This window comes from Narcine bancroftii, chromosome 1 (assembly GCF_036971445.1).
Source record: "Narcine bancroftii isolate sNarBan1 chromosome 1, sNarBan1.hap1, whole genome shotgun sequence".
In the NCBI taxonomy this organism is placed as follows: domain Eukaryota; kingdom Metazoa; phylum Chordata; class Chondrichthyes; order Torpediniformes; family Narcinidae; genus Narcine; species Narcine bancroftii.
In genome coordinates this window covers 42,927,057-42,950,560 of record NC_091469.1, presented here as the reverse complement: position 1 = coordinate 42,950,560, position 23,504 = coordinate 42,927,057, and the positions used below count along the sequence as shown (strand labels likewise).

Genomic DNA, 23,504 nt, shown 5'->3' with positions numbered 1-23,504 from the left:
ATATCCACTAAATTTAAATCCTTCATCAAGGCCCCAATTTGTATCACCATCTTTGATTTCTTTATACTTTTTGGGGATCTGCCCAACAAAGGATCCAAGACACAATTAAATTCTCCCCCAACTAAAATATTTTCATTAGCTTGATTTAATAACAAAAAAGCATCTGAAATAAAACACTCATCATCCACATTAGGTGCATAAATATTAAGCAAAGTCAAAAATACAGTAAAAATTTTACAATTCACCTTTAAAACCCTTCCAGCATTCCCTTTCATAGTATGTAACTCAAAAGACAAATTCTTATGAATTAGAATTGCGACCCCCCCCTTGCCTTAGAATTAAATGAAGAAAAAAACCACATGCCCAACCCAATCTCTCTTCAATTTTAAATGTTCTTTTTCAGTCAAATGTTTCTTGTAAAAAAAAATACCAATTTTCATTTTTTTGATATAAGCTAAAACACGCTTAATCGGACTATTCAACCCCTGAACATTAAAAGTTGCAAATTTCAAGCTAGTCATCCTTACAAACTAACAATATAATCACTTACTACAAAATATTGCTCCCCTTCTAATAAATGAAAACCACTCTCCCTCCCCTAAATATTTTTTTAAAAGAATATATATATATAAAAATTTTTAACTATTCCCCCCCAAAAAAGAAATACAACCCAAAGGTAGTACCGCCCTAAAAAACTAGGTGTGGTAAACCCCACTAGTGGCAGATGACTAGCAAAGATTTCAGTGCTATCCCAGCCAGAAATACATCATTCATATTAATATAATTCAGTCCTGTAAATATATTCAACCCAATGTCTCCATTCCCAATGATTGTTCCAGGTCTTTAATGTCAATAAAACTTTGTGTTAAAACCTCTTTCTTTCCATTTTTCCCATTCTTCCCATTTCCATTTGCCCTCTTTTTGGGCGACGATGGCAAAACTCTTCCATGTCCTCGTAAATCTGGTAATGAATTAGGAAAAACTAACGCATCAAGATCATTCTCAAAAAAATGAGATTGAAAGTTACCGTAAAAGACCTTTAACAAAGCAGGATATCGAAAAGCCAATTTATAACCCTTTCGCACAGTACTTCTTTAGCTGAATTGAACTCACATCGCCGCCTAATAATTTCTTGCATTAAAAAATACTCTATTATTTGGAATCATCAATGGAGATTGACTTTGTCTTGCCTTCTGTACCACCAACCGTAGTATCATTTCTCTGTCTTGAAAGTTCAGGCACCGAACTAAGACCGCTCGTGGTGGTTGTCCTGGTAATGGTTTCTTTTGTAACACTCTATGTGCCCTCTCCAAGACTAGACCTCCAGAGAAAAATTTATACAACAACCTTCACAATCTCATATTTTTTCAGTTTAATCATTATAGTTCTATCCAAAAGTAAGCAAAGTCCCTCAAACAGCAATGGGATAATGTTCAACAAACTAATGATATTGGTGAAGGCCCACAGAACAGCCAGCATGTCAAAGGTTGTGGGTTCAAATTCTACTATAAACATCTCGGCTGATACTCCAGTGCTGAAATGAATGAGCACTGCACAGTGGTGGTGTCATCTCTGGGAGAGATGTTGCATCTTACCTTGGTTTCTTTTCTGAAGTAGACATAAAGAAGCAAAGAATTGTCCTGGTCAAGTTTTTTTCTCATAGCTGAGCCTTAAATAATATAACACTGCTGTTTGATGGTGATGGTAGGAGAGAGAAAGTGACCACGTTACAATAGTGACCACACCTCATTGGATAGGAAGAGCTGTGGGGCATTGTGAGGTCATGAACATCCAAACCCAATGCAAGTTATCATTCTTTAAGTTCCAAACTTGTACTGCGCAATGTACTCTCAATGACACCACAAGACTGCTGCGCTAATGGAGTGTGGATGTCAGTAAATAGATGCAACACATTCTCTCTGATTACCTTACCTGTCCACTGCAATTGCAACAAGAGTAAAAACTGAGGCTGAAACAGAGATTCCTTGAACCAAACCACTCATCTTGCACACAAGGTTTCCAAAGGGCCAGCCTGTAAAACAGAGGAAAACACTTCATTGTGAACATTTGCATAAAGAAGTGAGAGAAGAAGCATAAGCTTTGAAAGGTCAACCATTGCAGATTCTAGACAGACCAGTGAGGAGTCCCATGGTTGCAGTGAAAAAAGGGAATGAGTTCCTGAACTTCAGCCTCCTGAACAGTTTAGATATTAATTCCACATGGCTTCTCTTCCTCCTTCTCTCTATCCACCTTAAAAGGTGTGAGGATCCTTAAGTGAAACATGTGGTACATTCCAAAGATGATGACAGCCCCTGACCAATAATTTTGCTCTATTACTCACTGCTACTTTGTAGACAATGCAACATTTTAGGAATTGTGCCAAGTTCCATTTGCTAATGTAATCATGTAACAGCATATAACCTGGCCAGCTCTTCACACCAAACTTTGCTCCCTTTTTGTAGCCTTTCCATAATAGCCACAAGCTTTTTCATGCCATGCAAATGTTATGAACATATATACATCACAACCCTTATTAGTACTAACAAAGGAGCAGGAATGAAAAATTCACCAGACCATGGAAAATTCACCAGACCATGTAAAATTCACCAGACCATGCTAAATTCAAAATAATAGTTTTTATTAAACATAACATTTTTAATGAATTACATAAAATTTCTCACTTATCTCTAAACTTTTCTAAATTCAACCCCACTATGTGCGCACGCGCGCGTGTGTGTGTGTGTGTGTGTGTGTGTGTGTGTATATTAAAGACCAAGACCATTACAATTTAAACTTGATTCTGAAAAGTCACTTTTAAAAGCCCCAGTTGCAAATATTTTGTTGACTTCAGGATCCTTTTAAAATGGAGTTCAGATCTCTTTCAGAGAGATTCTTCAAGCAGGAGTGACCATCTGCCGGACACAAATGAGAAGAGGTCTTATTTATTTATAAACTACCTATGTTGTATCTCCTGTGAATAAGATAATACAAGTCCTGACTTTCCAGGTCAAGTTTTGTGTCTTCTTCAGAGTCATGGAGTTTCTTTCAACGATGAGGCTCCACTCTTTATTTTCTTAAAAGAGCAGTCGGAAAGTGGGCTTACTTATTTCAAATCTGCAAAGTTTTCTGATTCTAAAAATTTTTTTAATAGCCATTTGTAAAGTTTCACTTGGCCCACACTTAGTTTTTGGCTTTAAAACATAATCAGCTGCAATTTTTGCACCCTTTAACCAAGTCTCCACTTTCAAATCTACACAGATAAGCATTGCCATACTTTCCATTGCTGTTGTTTAACCACACACAATAAGCCTTTTAATTAGTTTTCAAAAAGATTTTTAACCAAACAAATTGAATATTACTCGATCAAATAAGCTTTAATTAAGCTCAGATTTTTTTGAATATTTTATTTCAATTTTTCCAAGATTCATATAGGTATTATTACATATATATCCATTTACAGCGTGGAAGCAGGCCACATCAGCCCTTCGAGTCCACACCGGTTCACTTGAACGACTCCACTAGCTCAACCTTCCTGCTCTCCACCCATTACTCTCCAACCCCCTCACCTCCATGTACACATCCAACCTTCTCCTAAATGACAGAAGGGACCCTGCCACAACTATGTTTTGGAAGATCATTCCATTATGCCACCACTCGCTGAGTTAAACAGCATCCTCTACAAACATCATTTAAATAGTATTTTGAAATTACAGTCTCATATGATTATCCAAATCTCACCACTCCTCCAAACTGTTAACATAAAGAATAAAGAGGGTGTTTAAGCATGTCTTCATTAATTAATCCATATCATGACCTTCAAGAATTCAATGCTATTAACCTAACTATTATTTAAACCTCTTCTGGGAAATTAATTATATCCTTAAGCCAGTATGATTCAAATAAGGTTGCCATATTTTAGCAAACATTTCATATTTCTTTCAAAGATTATGTTGTCTTTTCTGGGGGCACAACTTTACATTTCCATATTCCATTGAGTAATAAGGGGGAGTCAGACTTCCACATAACAGCTAATATATTTCCTGGCTACCTCATGAACTGTATTTGATATTTTGGTTGTTTTGTGCCAATAACCATAAGATTGCTGAATAAATACAGTACTGGTTCCAATGGAAAATTCACTTCCATAATTTTTGTCAAAATTTCTGCTACGTCATACCAAAAGGATCTTACTTTCACCCGTAGACAGGTTGAATGTATAAATGTTCCAACTTCTATACCACACCTAAAACACGAGTCCAGAATTTCAGATTGTGTAATTTTTTTGCGGTGTAAGGTATAATTGGTACATAAGATATTGTACCAATCTATATCTGACATTAATAAATTATGTCATATTATCAGAGCATAATTTTTGAACAATATTGTTCTTGAATCCTTTTCCCCAAGTCCAAGCTCAGACTTTTTGTTCTACCCCAGACAAGTCCCCAATTTTGTTACAAACTAACAACCCTCTCAATTTTGTTAGGGACTAAAGAGACTTTGTTAGCTTTAACAAAGGAAGAGAAATGGCAAAACTTCACCAGGTTATGGTAAATTCAAAATAACAATTTTTATTAAATCAATAATTCCATGATATTTCTTACTTATCTCTAGATTAAACTCTAACTTTAACACCCCCATGGTGCATGCGTGCGTGCATGTTTTAGTTAAACTCCCAAACTCTGAAAAGTCAATTTTAAAACTTTTGGTCTTGCTTAAAGCTCTTAAATTTTCAGCTCAGAAATAATTGTAAAGTGCATTGAAACGTCATATCTTCAGGCCTTTTTAAATTCACAATTCTTTCAATGAGTTGTCCTTCAGAGAAAGTTTTCTTCATATGAGGTATTTCACAAACTCCCTCTTAACTTACCTAAGAGTTCTAGAAGTCTGTTTACTTCTCTTGAATGAAGATTATGCAATGAGTGGATGGAGGTGCGAGACAGTGCGTTGGCCATGACGTTGTTTTGCCTGGAGATGTAGTTGATGGTGGTGGCATACCCTGAGATGAATGACAGATGGCATTGCTACTGTGCCAACTATGGATCCGACACTTTGACGAATGCGAAGGTGAGTGATTTGTGGTCCGTGAAGACCATGAACAGCTGCCGCTTCAACAGATGGTAAGGTAGAGGGCTAGCAGCTCTCCGTTAAAGGTGCTGTATTTCAGCTCTGTGGGCCACAGGTGCCAGGTGAAGAATGTGAGTGGTTTTCACTGACCCTCAATTAGTTGTTCCAGCACACCATCAATTGCTGAGTTGGAAGCGTTAACCATGAGGGCTGTGGCAAATCCACCTAGGGATGTACCAGGAAGGTGGCATTTGCAAGGGCGTCCTTGGTCTGCTTGACATCCGCTGTTGATTCCGTCCTAGGTGATTTCCTTAGCCTTGCCAGGCATCAAGCCAAACAGGGGTCACATGATTCAGGCCGCTGATGGTAGGAATCAGTGGTAAAAGTTGATCATGCCCACGATCTCCTGAGGTCCTTGTCTGTACTGGGCCTGGAAAACTGGTGTATGGCCTTGACTTTTGCCAGTGAGTGGACTGCTTCATGTTGGTTGATGCGGTGCCAAAGGAAATAAATGGCTGACAACCGAGGTGGCGCTTCACAGGGTTGTTGGGCAGGCTACATTCACACAGGAGGCAGCAGATTTGGTGCAGGTGCATCAAATGCTCTTGGTGCAAGCGGCTGGTGATCAGGATATCATCCAAGTAGATGAGGATGACATCTAAGCCACGCCCCACTGAGTGCATGAGCCAATGGAATGACTGTGCCATGCTCTTGAGTCTGAAAAGCATCTGCAAGAACTTGAATAGGCCGAACGGGGTGATGAGGGGTGTCTTGGGGACATCGCTGGTGTGAACAGGAATCTGGTGATACCCACAGACCAAGTTGACCTTGGAGAAGATGCGTGCCCCATGCAAATTGGCCGTAAAGTCCTGAATGTAGGACAGTGGGTAGGGGTCGGCAATGGTGGCATTGTTGAGTCTTCTGTAGTCTTCACATCGCCTCCATCCTCCACCTGCCTTGGGCTCTATGTGCAGCGGAGAGGCTCACTGGCTGTCTGAGCGCCGGATGATCCCCATCTCCTCCATTTTGACAAGATGGAGTTTGTCGGGTGGGAGCATGTATTGGAGGTCCTTGAGTGGCAATGTGGTGCTGTACACCATGCTTAGGCATGTCTGTGGAGAACTGCGGCGTAATAATGGTCGGGAACTCCACTAGTACTCTGGAAAATTCGTGGCCTGTCAAAGTCACAGAATCCAGGTGTGGGGCCGGTAACTTGGTATTGCAGAGTGAAGGTTTTGGCATTCACTATGCGCTATCCCTTGAGTTCCATTGGGAGGCAGTGCGCCCGGAAGAAATCTGCACCCAATAAAGGCTGCGACACTGTTGCCAGCGTAAACCAGCAGACGAAACGACTGGAATTGAACTGTAATGGGATGGTTCACGTGCCGTATGTGCAGCTACTGCTGTTGTTGGCAGCGGTGAGCACCAGTCCTAACTTCCTGACATGGGTGTCGTGGCTTGAAGGGGAGCAAGACGCTAACCTTTGCCCCTGTGTTTATGAGGAACTTTTGGCTGGAGTGTCAGTCCCATAAGCAAAGGAGGCTATCACGGTGGCCAACTGCTTTAGTCATTTGTGAATGCAGCCTTGGCGTTTCCTGGAAAAGAACATGTTGGGTGGCAATGTTGGGCTCCTGAACTCCACTTTCCAAGTAAAAACACCAATTTTCCAAACTGGCATTACTCCCTGCTGTGGGCATCACAGGCTTCATTGGTGGTATAGCGAAGGCCTGGGCTTTAGGGTGTGACACAACAACTTGGTCAATGGAGGCCCTGCCATGTTGCTTGGTGTGCCACAGGATATCTTCGTGGGCCGCTACTTTGCATGGGTCACTAAAATCATTGTCAGTGATGGGGAGGTGGACATCTTCTGGCATCTGCTCGAGAAAGACTTGTTCAAACAGTAAACATGGCTTATGGCTGTCTCCTGGTGCCAGCATCCCGCTCATTAAGGCTGATGGTACGCTGTCATCTAGGCTGTCCATTGTTGGAATCTAGGGGTTAAGACATTATGAAAGAAATGATTAATTAATAAGTTTATATGTACTGCATGGGTCAGGGAAAAAGAGGAATGTGATTAAGTGGCAATCACAGCATGGAGCAAAGTTGGCTGAGCAAAATTGTCTGCTCCCAAATACAGGGAGAGGAAATGCATAAAACGATTTAGGAGGAATGCTCAAACTGAAGGAGGTGGTGAGTAGCACAGGAGACACAGGCCAGACCAGAACAAAGAATGGCCTGCAAGAAACAAAGGGAATGGATAACCAGCATAGGAGGAAGATTAAGGCAGGAGGAGGTGTTAAAGAGAACAGCAGAAATTGGCCAGACAGGGATAGAATGGTGATTAGAAATATCTGGGGATGAATTAATTTCTGATCCAATCAACAGGATAGTCTGGCTTGGAGGATTAAGATGGGAGTGCTACACCCCAGATATCTGCAAAACAGGAGATGACTTGTGATAACCCTTATGCAAAAAGATCTAGCAAAGGAAGACAACTTTTGTTCTGCATGATAAGGTTGATCGATATAAACTGAGCCAACTGGACAATAGGGGTCAGTCTTGGGGAATAGCTCACTGTGCAGGTGACCTATGAACTAACGATTGACCCAGAGCTCTGTTAAGTTTTATTCTTGTGCTGTGTAATAAATTGACTGTTGAACCGAATACCTTCTCCTATCACTTCATTCAAAGAACACGCTGGACTCAGACCACACATAGACTAAATTAAGAGTAAGGTAAAGCCAGAGTCCGACAATTTGGTGACCCCGACGTGACGAAGATGGAGAAGTGACGGAAGAAAAAGATACGAAACACCGGTCGATTGTGGTGTGGTGATAACAACAAGTGGCCATTCAACAAAAGGAGGTAAGCAGACGCCTGTTTAAACGAAGTTCTGCTATTGGCAACGATAAAATTGTGTGTTGTCACTACTCTGCAAAAGTCCTAGTTAAAGCCAAAGAATAAAGCTTCAGGGGTTAGAGTCCCCTGTAAGAAGCGGGGGTTAGAATCCCTTGCAAGAAAAGGGGGTTTGAGTCCCCCTAGTAGAACAGGGTTAGAGTCCCCTGTAGAAAAAGGGGGTTAGAGTCCCCCTAGTAGAACGGGGTTAGAGTCCCCTCGTAGCGATCTCGAGATATAGGTTTAGACACTTGGCCAAATAGAATAAGGTGTATTGTGATAGTTATTTGTTTCTACAGTGTATAATAAGTATTTGGTTAAGAATAATGTATCATAATAGTGTACAATAAGTATTTGTTTAAGGATCGTGTACCATAGTAGTGTATAATAAGTATCTGTATAAGGTGGATTGTGTTATAGTTATTTGTTTCTATAGTGTATAATAAGCATCTGTTTAAGAATCGTGTAGTGTATCATAATAGTTTATAATAAGTGTTTGTTTAAGGATTGTGTACAGTGTGCCGCTGGTGTTTATAATAACGTGGGAAGGGTCGAAGTAGATTGCGGGGTGGCAAAATCCTACCAGGGGAGAGACCCAGTGAAGTACGAAGTCTAAAGGGTTAAAAATCGGAACATAAGATGGAAGGAGTAATTAGGAGCAACCTCGATGCACTCTCAAGTGGAAGAGGCCAAATGTATGGATCAGGGGAGCCTTGATTGTTTCATACCTGTCCACAACCAGTGGCTGGAGTAGGAAGTCGATGATGTGGACTTTTATTTCCTGGTCGAGGGAACTGACCACATAGGAGTACTTTGTGGCAACCAAGATGACTTGCATGACCTGAAATTGGGCTTCAGCCTGTTCAAACCAGACCTGCGGCTGTGAGGTTTGGTAAGTCGGCAGTTTAGTGAAACTGCATTCTGTGTGCTTGGGCCGGTCATCGTTGGGTCTAAATGATGTTTGGATCGTTGGGGTCACCAATGTAGTTGCACTAGGCATGCAGCGAGCTAAAGAACCACAAAGAGTCGAAAGTGAGTCAAACTAACTGACTTTAATAGAACTCTCGCACATGTTTAAATCCCTTGGAACCCGATGATGCTTGAGACTCCCGGGATCTTTATAACATCAGCTACCAGGCTGTGGACTGCCCTGCACCCAGAGCTCTCACAGACAGATCTGCTGCGGATTTGTCCGTGACTCCGTGGACCAGTTCGTCTGTTGCATGGGTGAGCCACCACAACCTATTGTTTTCAGTATCTCAAGAACCATCATAAATCCTTTCATCTCATGACTTCAACTGCAGTCAGCACCCATTCCATCTTCAAACTGGCTTCTGTGATCAATAGCGTTTAAAATGCAAATGCATTTGATGATGCTGAATCCAACGACCAGCTGCAAAGAACCATGTCTGTCTATTGAAATGCTAATGTGTTGTCTTTGTTTCTGACCACCCAAAACTAACTTATTAAACCATATTGAGAAAAAATATAGTTTTAACATTAAACTAAGGATTAATATTAACACAGATCTGTTACATACTTTGTCACAAATAATGGAAGCTCTTTATTCAACAAAATATATCTCTCCCTTTTTATTGATCACATTATTTGGCTGATATAATTACTCATTAAATAATAATAAATAAGATTCAAGATTCCTTTATTATCATGTAATAGTATAGAATATGCACAAAATTGTCTTCTGCCTGCCATAAGGCAAAGAGTCACTCTCAGTGTTGCCCGAAGTCCCTTACAGTAAGAAAGAGAAAAAAGCAAAAGAGAGTCATTTTAGAATCATTGAATGTCCATGGATTTGCCTCCAACACTTCCGCAGCTGCGCAGACTCCTGTCCGATCTATCAGCAATGCGAGCTCCAGATCCATACCTCCGGCACAATCAGGAACCCTTCAGCGCTTGAGTCCTTTCGAAGAGCCCTTCTTGCCCTCAGAACCTTCTGGAATCCCTGTTCCGATATCTGGTTCCCACAAGCCAATCTTCATCAGCTGGCAGCCTGTGCAGGTCCCTCAGCCGCTGAGCTCTTCTTTGGTTCGCTGCTCTGGTCATGTTCCTGTAGGATCATCTCATTTGCTTCTCCTCAACAGAGAGTGTTCTACCCGTTTCTGGTACCCTGTTCCCTGGAGTCCTGTACATAGCAGCAGCCACGAGGACTTGTAAAGTACAGGGCCATCACCTTGGGCACAGACCTCCGCAGTTACAGCATTTTACATACAAACACTGTCGGCTCTTATCAGGTCATTAAAAGCCTGTACAGAGCCGCCTGAATTAGGACCAGGAGTTGAAATTTTCAGAGCAGTGCTGTGTCTCCACTCTCCAAAGTCTGCATCAGAGGCAGCCGTTACAGCAGCTCTGGCAAGGCTACTATTTTTTTTCCATCACTAAATAACTAAAAAAAAAGAAAGTAAATAAAAAAAACTAAAGAAACTGGATGTATAAAACTGGATGTGGAAAAGGGCGCAGTTGTAACATCTTCAGCAGTGCAGTGCAAGAGAAATTATTTCACATATATCATGCAAGAAATAAAGAGCTTGCAATCAAATGACCTGCTTCAAATGTCTCCAATTGCATATTACTATTAGAGGGACACATGCCAGTTAATTTGTCCTCGTCATGGTCTGCAAATAACATCGAGGAGTAAATATGATCAACTGTGGCCACTGGAATCGCACTGGACACGATGAAATAATCACACAAGGTGTTTCTTCAGTGAATCAAACAGATTTACTGGTCAGAATGCCCGCCACCTTATAAAAGCCCGAATCATGAGCTCGACACATGTTGGTGTCATCACGCACTGATGTTACATGGCCAGTTCGATGCCTTCTGGGAGTTGCAGTGCCACCATAGCACCACAACATAACACAGTTATCCCTTTGTTACTTCCTCAGAGTTTTTAGATGCTAATTAAGTGTTTTCTCCCCTTATAACAATGAGCTCTAATTTTTGAGTCATCATTGACATTAGGTCCTGCCACTTTATATCCACGTCACCTTGACTGAAAAGACTTAAACTTCTTGCAACATTGCAAACTGAAGTAGGCCATTTTCGGTGTCAGAACGTCAGATAGTTTGGTTGAAAAAGAATGATTTTAAATATACTGCATACACGTCCTGTGCATTGGCAACTCCATACCAGAGAACGAGGCAACCAGTCGGAATGTTTTCTCCCTAGATGTTTTCAAAAGTTTTTGGTGATAAATATACATGTTGTTTATAAATTGACATTTAGGGATTTATAGACTTGTTCAAAGTCCTGGCAACCAATTCCTGCAGTACACCACTGGTCACAGGGTTTCTGTACACCTCAGAATCAGAACCAGGATTAATGCTGTATATATATATATATGTAATATGATACGTGTCATGAAATTTATTTTGTGGCAGCAGTATGGTGCAGAACAAGGTACAAAATTACTATAAATTACAATTCTGTAAATACAAGATTTAAAAAAAAAATAACGTGCCAAAAAAATGAAAAGATGGCATATTGTCCATAGATTCATTGCCTGTTGAGAAATCTGATGGCGAAGGGGAAGAGACTGCTTTTGTAACATTGAGTGTGCCTCTTCAGGCTCCTGTACCTCCTTCCTGATGGTAGCAGTGAGAAAAGGGCAGGGCCTGGGTGGTCAGGGTCCTTGATGATAGAAGTTCCTTTCTTGAGTCACTGCCTCTTAAAGATGTCCTTAATTGAGTGAAGACTAAAGCCCATTATGGCACTAGCTGAGAATACAACCCTCTGTAGCCTGACCCTGTCCTGTGCATTAACATCTTCATACCAGAGAGTAAAGCAACCAGTCAGAATGCTCTCCACAGTACCCCTGTAGATGACATTCCAAATCTTTTAACCATATAACCATTTACGGAGCGGAAACAGGCCATGTTGGCCTTTCGAGTCCGCATCGGTTCACTGATTTTGTCTGCGGGCATTGGTCCCGGTAGATCTTCATTCAATAACGATGGGCGAATTCAATGCAGGTGGAATCAGATAATAGCAAAACTATGAGCAAACAGATTGGCTGTCTGTGTACCAAAAATAGTAAAACTTGACAAAACTGGATTTATTAAGAAAAGACAAACAATGGACAATATCTCTAAGTTCATTAACTTAACTAGACACTTACATGTGTAAATAGGAAACCAGAAATCAGGCAGGCAGAGAATTCAAACTCCTATTGAAATATAGCAGCTGGTGAGCCTTCTTCATGATTGCATTGACATGATGGCCGCAGGGTAGGTCTTCAGAGATGTTGACACCCAGGAATTTGAAGTTTCTTACCCTCTCCACTACTGAGTTTCCATGTTGCTCTCCTATTCTCTGCCAGCTCTGTATCTAATTTGCCAGCTTGCTTAGATACCATAACCTCTAATGTTTTAGAACAGCTTTCCATGGGAAAGCTCATGAAAGGTCTTACTGAAATCCATATAACTGAAGTAAATCATGCTGTGCTATCAATGTATTTTGTTACTTCTACATACAACTAAATCAGCTACACAGGATTCCCACCAAGACAGCTGTGTTGACTCTCACTGATCACCCTTGACTTTTGCCTCTTGTGAGCTTAACATTTTCCAGTGCAGCTTCTGGACTGAATGAGTTCATTGAAAGCCAATATGATACATGAGATGTTAGAGGGAAAATAGTAAAGCAACAGAGAAAGTGGAAGCGTTTTCAAGAGTTGACATGAACTTGCATTAAGTTTGGATTGAACTATATTTTGGGACAACTATGCTTTGTTTTACGTCATCCTACAAAATAACCTTTACACAAGGTAGAGGGCATAGGTGAAAGGTTGTAATAAAAACACAATGCTGGAGTAACTCAGCAGGTCAAACGGTGAACATTAAATAGCAAATACAAAGATACATAACCAACATTTCAGGTTTGAGCCCTTCATCAAGGTATAAGTAAAATGCAGGCATGCCTCCTGAAAAAATAGTGGGGGGTGGGTGAGAGCAGGGGGTAAGCACAGTCTCAGAGACAGGAGGTAATAGGTGGATAAGGGAGGGAGGGAACACTAGCAAACAAGGGGAGGGTGGGCGGCTTTGTAAATGGAGAGGGAAGGGGGCAGAGAGCTGAAGGAAAGAAGATAGAGGGATGGGGAGAACAGGGACTAAGCTAGCATCGATGTTAATGCCATCTGGATGGAGAGTGCCCAGACAGAAAATTAGGTTTTACTCCTCCAATTTACACGTGGTCTTGGTTTGACAGTACACGAGGCCATGGACAGATACTTTAGCACGGGAATGGAGTGCAGAATTGAAATAGTTTGTCAATGCGAGATCCATGTCTCTCACTGATGTAGAGAAGGCCACAACCAGAGCACCGGATGCAGTAAATGACTCCCACAGATACACAAATTAAGTGTTGCTTTGCTTTGAAAGACTATTTGGATGTAAATGTGGCACTTCCTGCACCCACAGGGGAGGGTGCCAAGCAGGCGATTAATGGGAAGGGATGAGTGGATGAGGGAGTCACAGAGGGAGTGGTCACTACGGAAGGCAGAGAGTGAAGGGGAAGATGTGTCTGGAAGTGGCCCATATTGTAGGTGATGGATATTACGGAGGTTAAGGAGTTGGAGAAGAGGCTGGTGGAATGGTAGCTGAGGACGAGAGAATCCTGTTTTTGTTGCATCTGGGGGCAAGGGCAGATGAGCGGGAAAAGGAGAAGTTGATGTTGGTGCAGGGGAAGCCACGTTTTTGGAAGAAGGATGGTCTGGAATGGAAGCTCTCATCTTGGGAACAGATACAACCAAGATGGAGGAATTGAGAGAAAGGAATAGAATCCTTGCTGGAGACTGGGCGTGAAGAAGTGAAGTCGAGGTAATTGTGCAAGTTGCAGGTTTGTAAAGAGTGTCTGTAGAAAGTTTGTCTCCCAAGATGGAAACAGTTAGATTAAGAAAGGGGAGAGCGTCGCCAGAGATGGACCAAGTGAAGGTTGAAGATTAGGGAGAAGAGATATAAGAGGGACTCAAGGAGCAAGTTTTTCATTCAGAGGGTTATCCATATTTGAATGAGCTGTCAGAGGAAGACATAGGAGCAGGTGAAATTAATATGCTTGGAAAACATTCGGACAGATACTTGGTTAGGAAGGGCTTAGAATGGACCAAATGGAAGTAGCTCAGAACGCCAACTTGGTTGGTCAGGTCAAGTTGCGCTGAAGCACCTGTTTCATAGTGTATGACTCTATGATTCTATGACCTTGCAGTTTTGTCCTAATTCAGTAGTTAAATTGAAGTGTGCCCTCTTCTTACACTTCTTTGCTCAGATTTTGCTGGTTGTATTTTGCATGTTGATTGGATATACTAAATTATTCCAGGCTTGTTGATGTAAAATAATGTTGATCAATCCCTAACACAAGTCGATTGGGCAGCAAAAACAGAACATGGCATGCTACTTCATAGGCCAGGGCTTAGACTATTAAAGTTGGAATATAAACTTGCCATTTTAAAATACACTGGTCAGATTGCCTGGTGTATTGTGTGCAGTTCTGGTCGTCACCCTGTAAGTTGAACTGAAGAGTGGAAAGGATGTTTAAGGATCTTGACGCAAAGTAGTCAAATGGATTAGTGTAGAGTTGCCACAGAAAATATGAGCTGATGGGCCTGATTCTGTGCTGTAGAGTTCCTTAATGATTCCATACCTTTCGCCCGAGCTAGGGTGCAGGCCCACACTCGATGTGGATGCTTGATTTACATAATGATTGTCTACTTCAAGAAAATCTTAACTCACAATCCCCTTATAGTTTTTTCAAGGGATATCAGTTTTTGAATATTTGGTCTTGTAAGGGGATTGTAAACGTTGAAGATTGTTATGAAAAAGGGTCAATTAATGTCATTTGAGGAAATTGTCATTTTCAATTAAGTGCATATTTAAGGGATAAACTTGGACCAACTGTGCTTCTATCTCGTTGTACTGAAATAGAACTTCTTATTAGGAGAGAAATTGTTAAAAAAAATACTTCTATGATATATTCATTTTTACAAGCAGGAACTCCAAGCAAGGACTTCATAGATCTAGACAGAGATAGGAATTTGAATATTTATGCAAGGATTGTATGAATAATACTATTAATGTTAGATACAGATTAATCCAATATAATTAGTTTAATATAATTTTTTACATTAGTTATATCTTATCCCACATTGGATCCCACAGGCCTTTTTGGACAGATCTACAGAATTTTTTGGAACAAGTTACTGGAATTGTTTTTCCGCAAAGTCCTGATCTATTATTTTTAGGGAATATTGAAGGTAAAAGACCTAAATTAAAATGATCAGTTTATCTATTGGAATTTGTTAAATTCGCTTAAAAGTCACCAGGAAATGTGTGGCAGTTACTTGGAAGTCTAATACATCTTCGAGTATGCTAAGGTGTCATGCAGAGATTCAAATTGTATTCCTTTGGATTCCTTGGTTCGGGCTGTCAGTCGGAGGAGGCGGCGACTGGAGTTCAGGTGACTATCTGGAGGAGGGGGAGGAGCTTGGAGAGAGTGAGGGGGTTAATTGGTCAAGGGGCCAATAAAAGGAGGGTAAGTATAAGGGAGGGGCCCACTGAGTGAGTGGCACAATGAAGGAGTGGGTCCTTGAGGCTTTGGCTCAAGAGGCTTAGGCGAGCAGAGGCTGAGGATGAGAGTGCTGGACTAAAAATAAAATATTCAAAGTTAATTTAATATAAATCTGTTTATTTTTTACTTTGTAAGGTGTGAGGAGAAGGAGGAAGGTTGAGTGTGAGGGCAGTTTTCTGCTCTCCGTGTCACATGTGGGAAGTCATGGAGTCTTCACATCTCCCAGACGTCCATGTGTGCACAAAGTAGGCTGAGCTGCAGCGTCTAAGGGAACTTGAGCTTGAGCTGCAGCTCCATGACTTCACTCTGATTAGGGAGAATGAGGCTATCGTAGACAAGAGCTACAGACAGGTGGTCGCCCAGGGGCCATGGGAGGAGAGGCAGTTGTTTACCGTTAGGAGGAGGAAAGGGAGAGGTCAGGTTCATGTGCAAGCACCCGAGTTTGAAATCTTCAGAAATCGATACTCCACCTTGAGTACTGAGGAGAGGGATAGTCAGACTTTGGTGGGCAGAGGTGTGGTGTCCACCTCTGTGACCCAGAAAGGTGGGGATAAAAGAAAAAGGGTGATAGTTATAGGGGATTCAATAGTTAGGAGGACAGACAGACGTTTTTGTGGATACTATAAGGAAAACCGGATGGAGGTTTGTCTTCCTGGTGCCAGGGTCCGGGATGTGACTATGCGCATTCAGAACATCCTAAAAGGGGAGGGTCAGGAGCCTGAGGTTGTGGTACATGTTGGTTCCAATGATGTTGGAAGGAGGAGGAAATGGTCCTGCAGAATGAGTATAGGGAGTTGGGTAGGGAGCTTAAAAGGAGGACCACTAAGGGGGTAATCTCTGGATTGCTTCCTGTGCCACGTGACATTGAGGGCAGAAATAGAATTAAGTGTTGGTTAAACGCGTGGCTAAAGGGGTGGAGTAAGAGACAGGGTTTCAAATTCTTGGACCACTGAACCTTTTTTGGGGAAGATGGGACCTATACCGTAATGATGGGTTACATCTTAATCCCAGAGGGACCAGTCTCCTAGTGGGGGCATTTGCTAGGGCTGTCGGTGGGGGTGGGGGTTAAACTAGTATGGTTGGGGACAGGGTTTCAAATTAGGCAGGTCAGCAGGGTGAGGGTTTGTAGGCTAAGGAAAGAGACAAGTTTGAATAATTTGAGGGAGGAAAAGCAGGAAGTAGTAAAAAGATGTAGTAAAAATTGTGAGAATGGAAGAAAGGAGGATATGCAGAAGGTAGGATGTAGGAGATCCCTGAGATGTATTTATTTTAATGCGAGGAGCATAGTAAGGAGGCTGGATGAGCTAAAGGTGTGGCTTGACATGTGGCATTATGATGTTGTGGCCATTAGCGAGACGTGGTTGAAGGAAGGTTGTGACTGGCAGTTGAATGTTCCAGGATTTCGCTGCTTTAGATGTGACAGAGTTGGTGGATTAAGAGGGGGAGGTGTGGCATTACTTGTCAGGGAGGATATTACAGCAGTGCTGAGAGACTCGAGGACTCGTCAAGGGAGATAGTGTGGATAGAGATGAAAAATAAGGGTGAGGTTACTGTTATGGAGGTATATTATAGGTCTCCAAATGGGGAAAGGGAACTCAAAGAGCAAATGTGCAAGGTAATAGGTAAAATGTGCAGGAGAAATAGGGTGGTGTTGGTTGGGGATTTCAATTTTCCAAACATAGATTGGGAAACATAGTTAGTAAAAGGGCAGGATGGCTTAGTATTTATGCATTGTGTTCAGGATTGCTTTTTGCAGCAATATATTGAGACGCCAACTAGAGGGGGAGCAGTGTTAGATCTGTTCTTTGGGAATGCAATGGAGCAGGTGACGGAGGTAAGCGTTGGAGAGAACTTCGGATCCAGTGATCATGGGTCCATTAGCTTTAGATTAATGATGAAAAGGGATAGGTTGGGTCCAAAGTTGAAGGTCTTCGAGTAGGGGAAGGCCAGATTTGGAGAAATGATTTGCAGAGAGTTATGTGGGCTGATCTTTTTGCCGGAAAGGATGTAGAGGAAATTTGGGGGGCATTTAGGGGTGAGATTTTGAAAGTTCAGATCTTTATGGCCGAAGGGGAAGACTAAAGGTTCGAGGGAGCCATGGTTTTCTAGTGAAATTAAGAAGTTGGTTCAGGACAAGAAGGAGGTCTAAACCAAATATAAAAAACAAGGGATTGAGGAGATGTATGGTCATTACTTAGATTGCAGGAAGAACCTTAAGAGGGAAATTAGAAGGCAAAAAGAAGGTATGAGAAATCCAAAGCTGATAAGGCGAAGATGAATGCTAAGGGTTTTTACAGAAATGTGAACAGTAAAAGGAGGGTTAAAGATAGAATAGGTCCACTAGATGATGGGATTGGTGAACTATGTCAGGAACCGTATGAGATGGGAGAAATAATTGAACAATTTTTTCTCGTCCGTATTTACAAGGGAAAGGGACATTGGGCTATAAGAGAGGCAAAGGGGTTAATTATGGAAAGGATAGGGATTAGTAAAGTGAGAGTTTTGGAGCTTTTAGGGTCAATTAAGGTGGATAAGTCTCCTGGTCCTGATGGGATTTTCCACAGGACTTTAAGGGAGGTCAAGGAACAAATAGCAGGGGCATTGACAGTGATTTTTCAAAGATCACTGGAGGAGAGGGTGTACCACAGGATTGGAGGATTGCAAATGCTGTTCCATTGTTCAAAAAAGGCAGTAGGTGTAGGCCAAGTAATTACTGGCCTGTAAGCTTGACTTCGGTGGTGGAGAAGGTTATGGAGGGTATTCTTTGAGATAGTATATACGCATATCTGGATAGGCAGGGATTGTAAAAAGAAGGTCATGTTTGATGAACCTTGTTGAGTTTTTTGAGGAAATGACAAAAAAGGTGGATGAAGGTAGAGTGGTGGATGTGATCTATTTGAATTTTAGTAAGACTTTTGATAAGGTTCAGCATGGAAGGTTAATAAGGAAGGTTCAGTCACTAGGAATTAGTAGAGAGATTGTGACATGGGTTCAGAGGTGGCTGGGAGACAGACAGCAGAGTCATGGTGGACTACTTTATGTCAGGTTGGAAGCCTGTGACAAGCGGGGTGCCTCAGGGATCGGTGCTGGGTCCCTTGTTGTTTATCATTTATATTAATGATTTAGAAGAGGGTGTGGTTAACTGGTTAAGCAAATATGCAGATGATACGAAAATAGGGGGAGTGGTGGATAGTGAGTTGGATTTTCTTGGATTACAGAAGGATTTGGTTTGTTTGGAAGAGTGGGCTGAAAGATGGCAGATGGAATTCAATGTAGACAAGTGTGAGGTGTTGCATTTCGGTAAAAATAAACAGAATTGGACATATACAGTTAAGGGGAGGGCATTGAGGCACGCAAAGGAGCAAAGGGACCTGGGGGTTATGGTACAGAGTTCACTAAAGGTGGATTCCCATGTAGACAGGGTGGTTAAGAAGGCATATGGTATTCTGGCCTTCATAAATCATAGTATAGAATATAGGAGCTGGGAGGTGATGCTGCAGCTGTTTAAGGCATTGGTGAGGCCAGGTTTGGAGTACTGTGCTCAGTTCTGGTCTCCAAATTATAGAAAGGATATAGATAAGGTGGAGAGGGTGCAGAGAAGGTTTACAAGGATGTTGCCTGTCTTACAGCATCTGGATTACAGGGAGAGATTAAGGAGACTGGGACTTTATTCATTGGAACATAGTTGACTGAGAGGGGACTTAATAGAGGTATTTAAAATTATGAAAGGAATAGATAAGACTAGACATAAACAGACTCTTTCTCCTAACAAAGAAAATCTTCACTGAGTACCACACCTTTCAGAATTGTCTGACTCAAAAATCACTTTGTTAAATTCCCGCTGTCTTGATGTCAATGCTGAAGAACGCTCCCACAGCAGGGACTGATCTCATCAAGAGTCCTGCTGTTCTATGGTATTGCAGTTTAGATCGTGCTCTGCAGAATGGGAATTTTTATCTTCCTTCGTCATGCTAGGACCCATATGATATGAATAAATAAACCTGGCCATCCTTATGGCAGCTTTTCTGGTTTCATTAGCATAATGGTTAGTACAATGCTATTACAGCACCAGCGAGCAAGGGTTGAATCCAATGCTATCTGCACATTCTCCTTGTGTCTGCATGTGTTTCCTCCAGGTGATTCATTTTCTCTCCACCCTCCAAAGAACACACAAGGATTTGAGATTAATTGGTGCATTTAGATGGCATGTGTTTGTGCATTGGAACAGCCCATACCTCTAAATGAAAATTAAAAATGCCATGCCACATGTAACAGCAACTGCTCTCTCATTTGTTGAGCCACATAACACAATCACCTTTCTCACTAGTGAGCCTTTTGATTACTTTCAGTTGGTTATCTCTGCATCTGATTGAACTGATTACCATCATTATATACTCATTCGACCTCTGTCAGATGATCATCGACTGGAGATCTTTGTAGAATGATAGAATCAGAGTCAGACAACACAAACGATTTCTTGGACCCACCTCTTCCCCATGTACCATATAAATCCACCTGACTATTATGTCTATGGATGCTAATTCCACTTGTCTGCATTGGGCCCAAAACCATCTGCTCCTTTCCTTTCCAAGTAGCTGTCCCTAGCACGTTTATTTTCTTAAATTTAGAGATACATCACAGTAACAGACACTTCTGGCCCATGACCCCAACTCTGCCCAATTGCACCTTTGTGACCAATTAATGTACTAACCCATATGACTTTGGAATGTGCGAGTAAATTTGAGCACCTGGAGGAAACCTACACAGACACAGGGAGCATATACAAACTCCTTACAGACAGTGATGGCTTTGAACCAGATTCCTAATGCTGTAATAGCCCTGCACTAACCTGTCACCCTCAGAATTGTACCTCCACCATCTGCTCTGGCAGACTGCTCAAAATATTTACCAGTCTCTGTGTGAAAACATATCCCTCAGATCTCCTTTATATGTCTCCTCTTTCACACTAGGCATATCCTCTCTTCTTGCCTGGCCTAGGAAGAGGATTTTTACGATCTAATTCATTTATGCTCTTCAACATTTTACAACCTGCCATTAGACCACTTCTTCTGCCTCCAGTGTTCCAATAAGAATAAAACAATATCCAATCTCTCCTAATTACGACAGCCCTCCATTCCTGTCAACATCCTGGTGAATCTCGTGCACACACATTCTCTCTCTCTCTACTGCCACCACATCCTTCCTGATACACGATCAGGACTCTGATGCATCTTTTTTGTTTCTTTTAGATTGCCATTAAAATGTGCAATCCAAAAATTGCCATTAACCTTGAGAGCACCTTTCCTACTCTTCTATGATTTGAGTTTGCATACATCCCAGAATGAGATAGCGAAGTTCTCCCTTTCTAACTGCAGTAATTGCTCAGTGGTCAAGCAAAACTCTTCTATTTGCAGTTTACGTGATGTATTTTGGATTCCTGATAAGCAGAGTACTGGAGTAGAATATTGTAATTTCCTTTTAATCAAAATAATGTGTGCTCCTGTTGGATAATCCTGCCTTTGCATTAGACCGTGAAACAGTTGATAGTTAATGGCTTGTTTTCCATCTTTTGCAACTGAATCCAATGAAAACAATAATCAGGACAGATGTGAACAGAGCTGGCGACTGCCTGTAATCCATTTTACAGTGTCGCTGAAAGATTAAATCTTCTCCATTGTGGAGATAAATCAAAGGAATTGACACCTTAGTCTATTTCCCCGATCTTTTTCTTTGCACAATAATCAACAAAGCAGAAATTATCGAGTTTCATTCCAAAAATGGAATGTCTTTTTGAAAATTTTATTTATTAATCGTGGTAAATCATACAATAAAAAAATACAACAAAAGGAAAAACAAAATACATACATGATATTTCTGTAAATAATACCCCCTACACTCCCCGTGACCCTACCTAACCCACCCACCCCTTCCCACCCCCTCTCTAACTACCACCAAAAGAAAAAAGAAAAGAAAACAAGAGATCACATAACATAAAACTCTCAATCAATTATTTGCAATGGTTCGGAGCAACACCATCAATGCGTGGAAGGAAGATTAATAATGCAGCCCCATATATTCCAAATACGGGCTCCAAGTTTTAACAAAACAGGAATAATTATTACGTAAATTATATGTTATCTTTTCCAACGGAATACAGGATCTCATTTCCAAATGCCATGGCTAAATACTAAAATTAGTCTCATTTTTCCAGGTAATTGCCAAACATTTTTGAGCCACAGCTAAAGCCAATCTCAAAAAAGCAATATGAAACTTATTTAGTTTTAACTCCAAACTCAATTTCTTAATATAACCCAACAAAAATACTAAAGGATCAAGTGGAATTTTCAATTTAAAAATAGAAAAAAAATGGAATTGATATGCATCTTGCCAGAGGACTGATGTTTGTATTCTTTACTCTCATGGTGGACAATATGGATTAATTGAAGAAAAATAATTGTGTTTGTTCTTACCTGTTAGAATATTGTCCAAGAGTGTGGTAGGCATGCAGAATATCCCAACAAGGAGGTCGCTAATTGCAAGGTTAAGGATAAAGATGTTGGTTACTGTCCGCATGTGTCGATTCTTCACCACAATAAAGCAAACCAAACTGTTACCCAGCATACAGAGCAGGAAGATTAGAAGGTACGAGATGATGAAGATCGTGGCCACAGAAGGTGCATGCTGATAGAACGGAAGATAGGTAATGTTGCTTTGAAGGTAAAAATATGAAGTTGATCCATTTAAAAAGAAAGAATAATATTCCTGAGCTGTCACATTTTGATCCTGTTCCTCATTCATTGTGATTCTGCATTGAATCGGAAGCAACAAGGTTAGTGACATCAGTGATCAATCCAGGGCACATCACATTAATATATCAGTCACTTCAGTATTCTCTCTTTGTATTCATACATAAATAAATAAATATAACTCCTGTCTCTAATGCCACAATTCCTGATGATTCGCCTTAGACCCAAAACGCTGACTGTGAACTGCTTTCCACTGATGCTGCCTGACTCTTTGAGTTTCTCCAGCATTTGGTGTGCTGTTCCTGTGTTACACATGACACTTTAGTGGGTGAATGTATTGGAGGGAATTGATTCAAATTTCACAACAACCACAGATCAGTGATATTTCTCAACGGAAAGCTATAAGGATATCACTATATACTTTAGGCAGGATATTCTTGTGAGAAGAAGGAGAACAGGCAGAAGTTATATGTCAGAATGGAACATAAATATCATTCTTGAGATTGTTCAGGCAGAATCCAGGGGCTAAGATGCTAAACATTGTGCTATACCAGTGCAAATAGCGTCTGATTAATTTGAAGGCTTTCTTTCATCAGATAACAGAAATTTAATCAACGTAATGTAGCACTCTATGCACAGGCTAATAGAAACTGAAAAAAAAAATGCATTTTTGACCTTCTGCCCTATTCCCTAATTTCACTTTGCAGGATCTCATCTCTTTATGTTATAGGGACATACAGCACGAAAACAGGCCCTTTGGCTCAATTTGCCGACACTAAACAAAATGTCTTACTCATACCACCTGTATGGGTTCGCCACATTTCCCTCTAATCCCATCCTATCCATGTATCTGTTCAATTTTTTTCCTAAATGTGGCAATTGTATCTGCGTCAATCACCTCCTCCAGCATACATTCGCCACCCTCTGTGTAAATAAAAAGCTACGCCAGGTTCCTGTTAAATCTCACCCCCCTCATCTTAAACCTATGTCCTCTAGTTTCTGATTCTACTCCTCTGGGCAAAATGCTCTCTGCATTCATCCAATCTATTCCTCTCATGATTTTGTACACCTCCATGAGATTACCCTCATCCTCCTGTGCATGAAGGAATAAAGCCCTAGTCTGTTCAACATTTCCCTTCAGTTCAGGCCCCTGAGTCCTGGCAACATTTGCTTAAATCTTCTCTTCAACTTCTCCAGCTTGATAACACCTTTTTG

The 23,504-nt window shown here is 41.2% G+C and overlaps 1 protein-coding gene across 3 annotated transcripts in view; it reads right to left on the bottom strand.

Moving 5' to 3' along the window:
* Window positions 1-23,504, bottom strand: part of LOC138757535 (neuropeptide FF receptor 2-like) — a 100,007-nt gene that overhangs the window by 16,911 nt on the left and 59,592 nt on the right. For all 3 annotated transcript variants that reach the window (XR_011353659.1, XR_011353660.1, XM_069925048.1), the window contains exons 2-3: window positions 22,014-22,348; window positions 1,933-2,032 (exon numbers count right to left, since the gene is read on the bottom strand). Coding sequence is in view for 1 of the 3 variants with exons in the window: in XM_069925048.1 (XP_069781149.1) it covers window positions 1,933-2,032; window positions 22,014-22,341 (428 nt within the window). In the remaining 2 variants the exon portion in view is untranslated. The remainder of the gene's footprint in view (window positions 1-1,932; window positions 2,033-22,013; window positions 22,349-23,504) is intronic.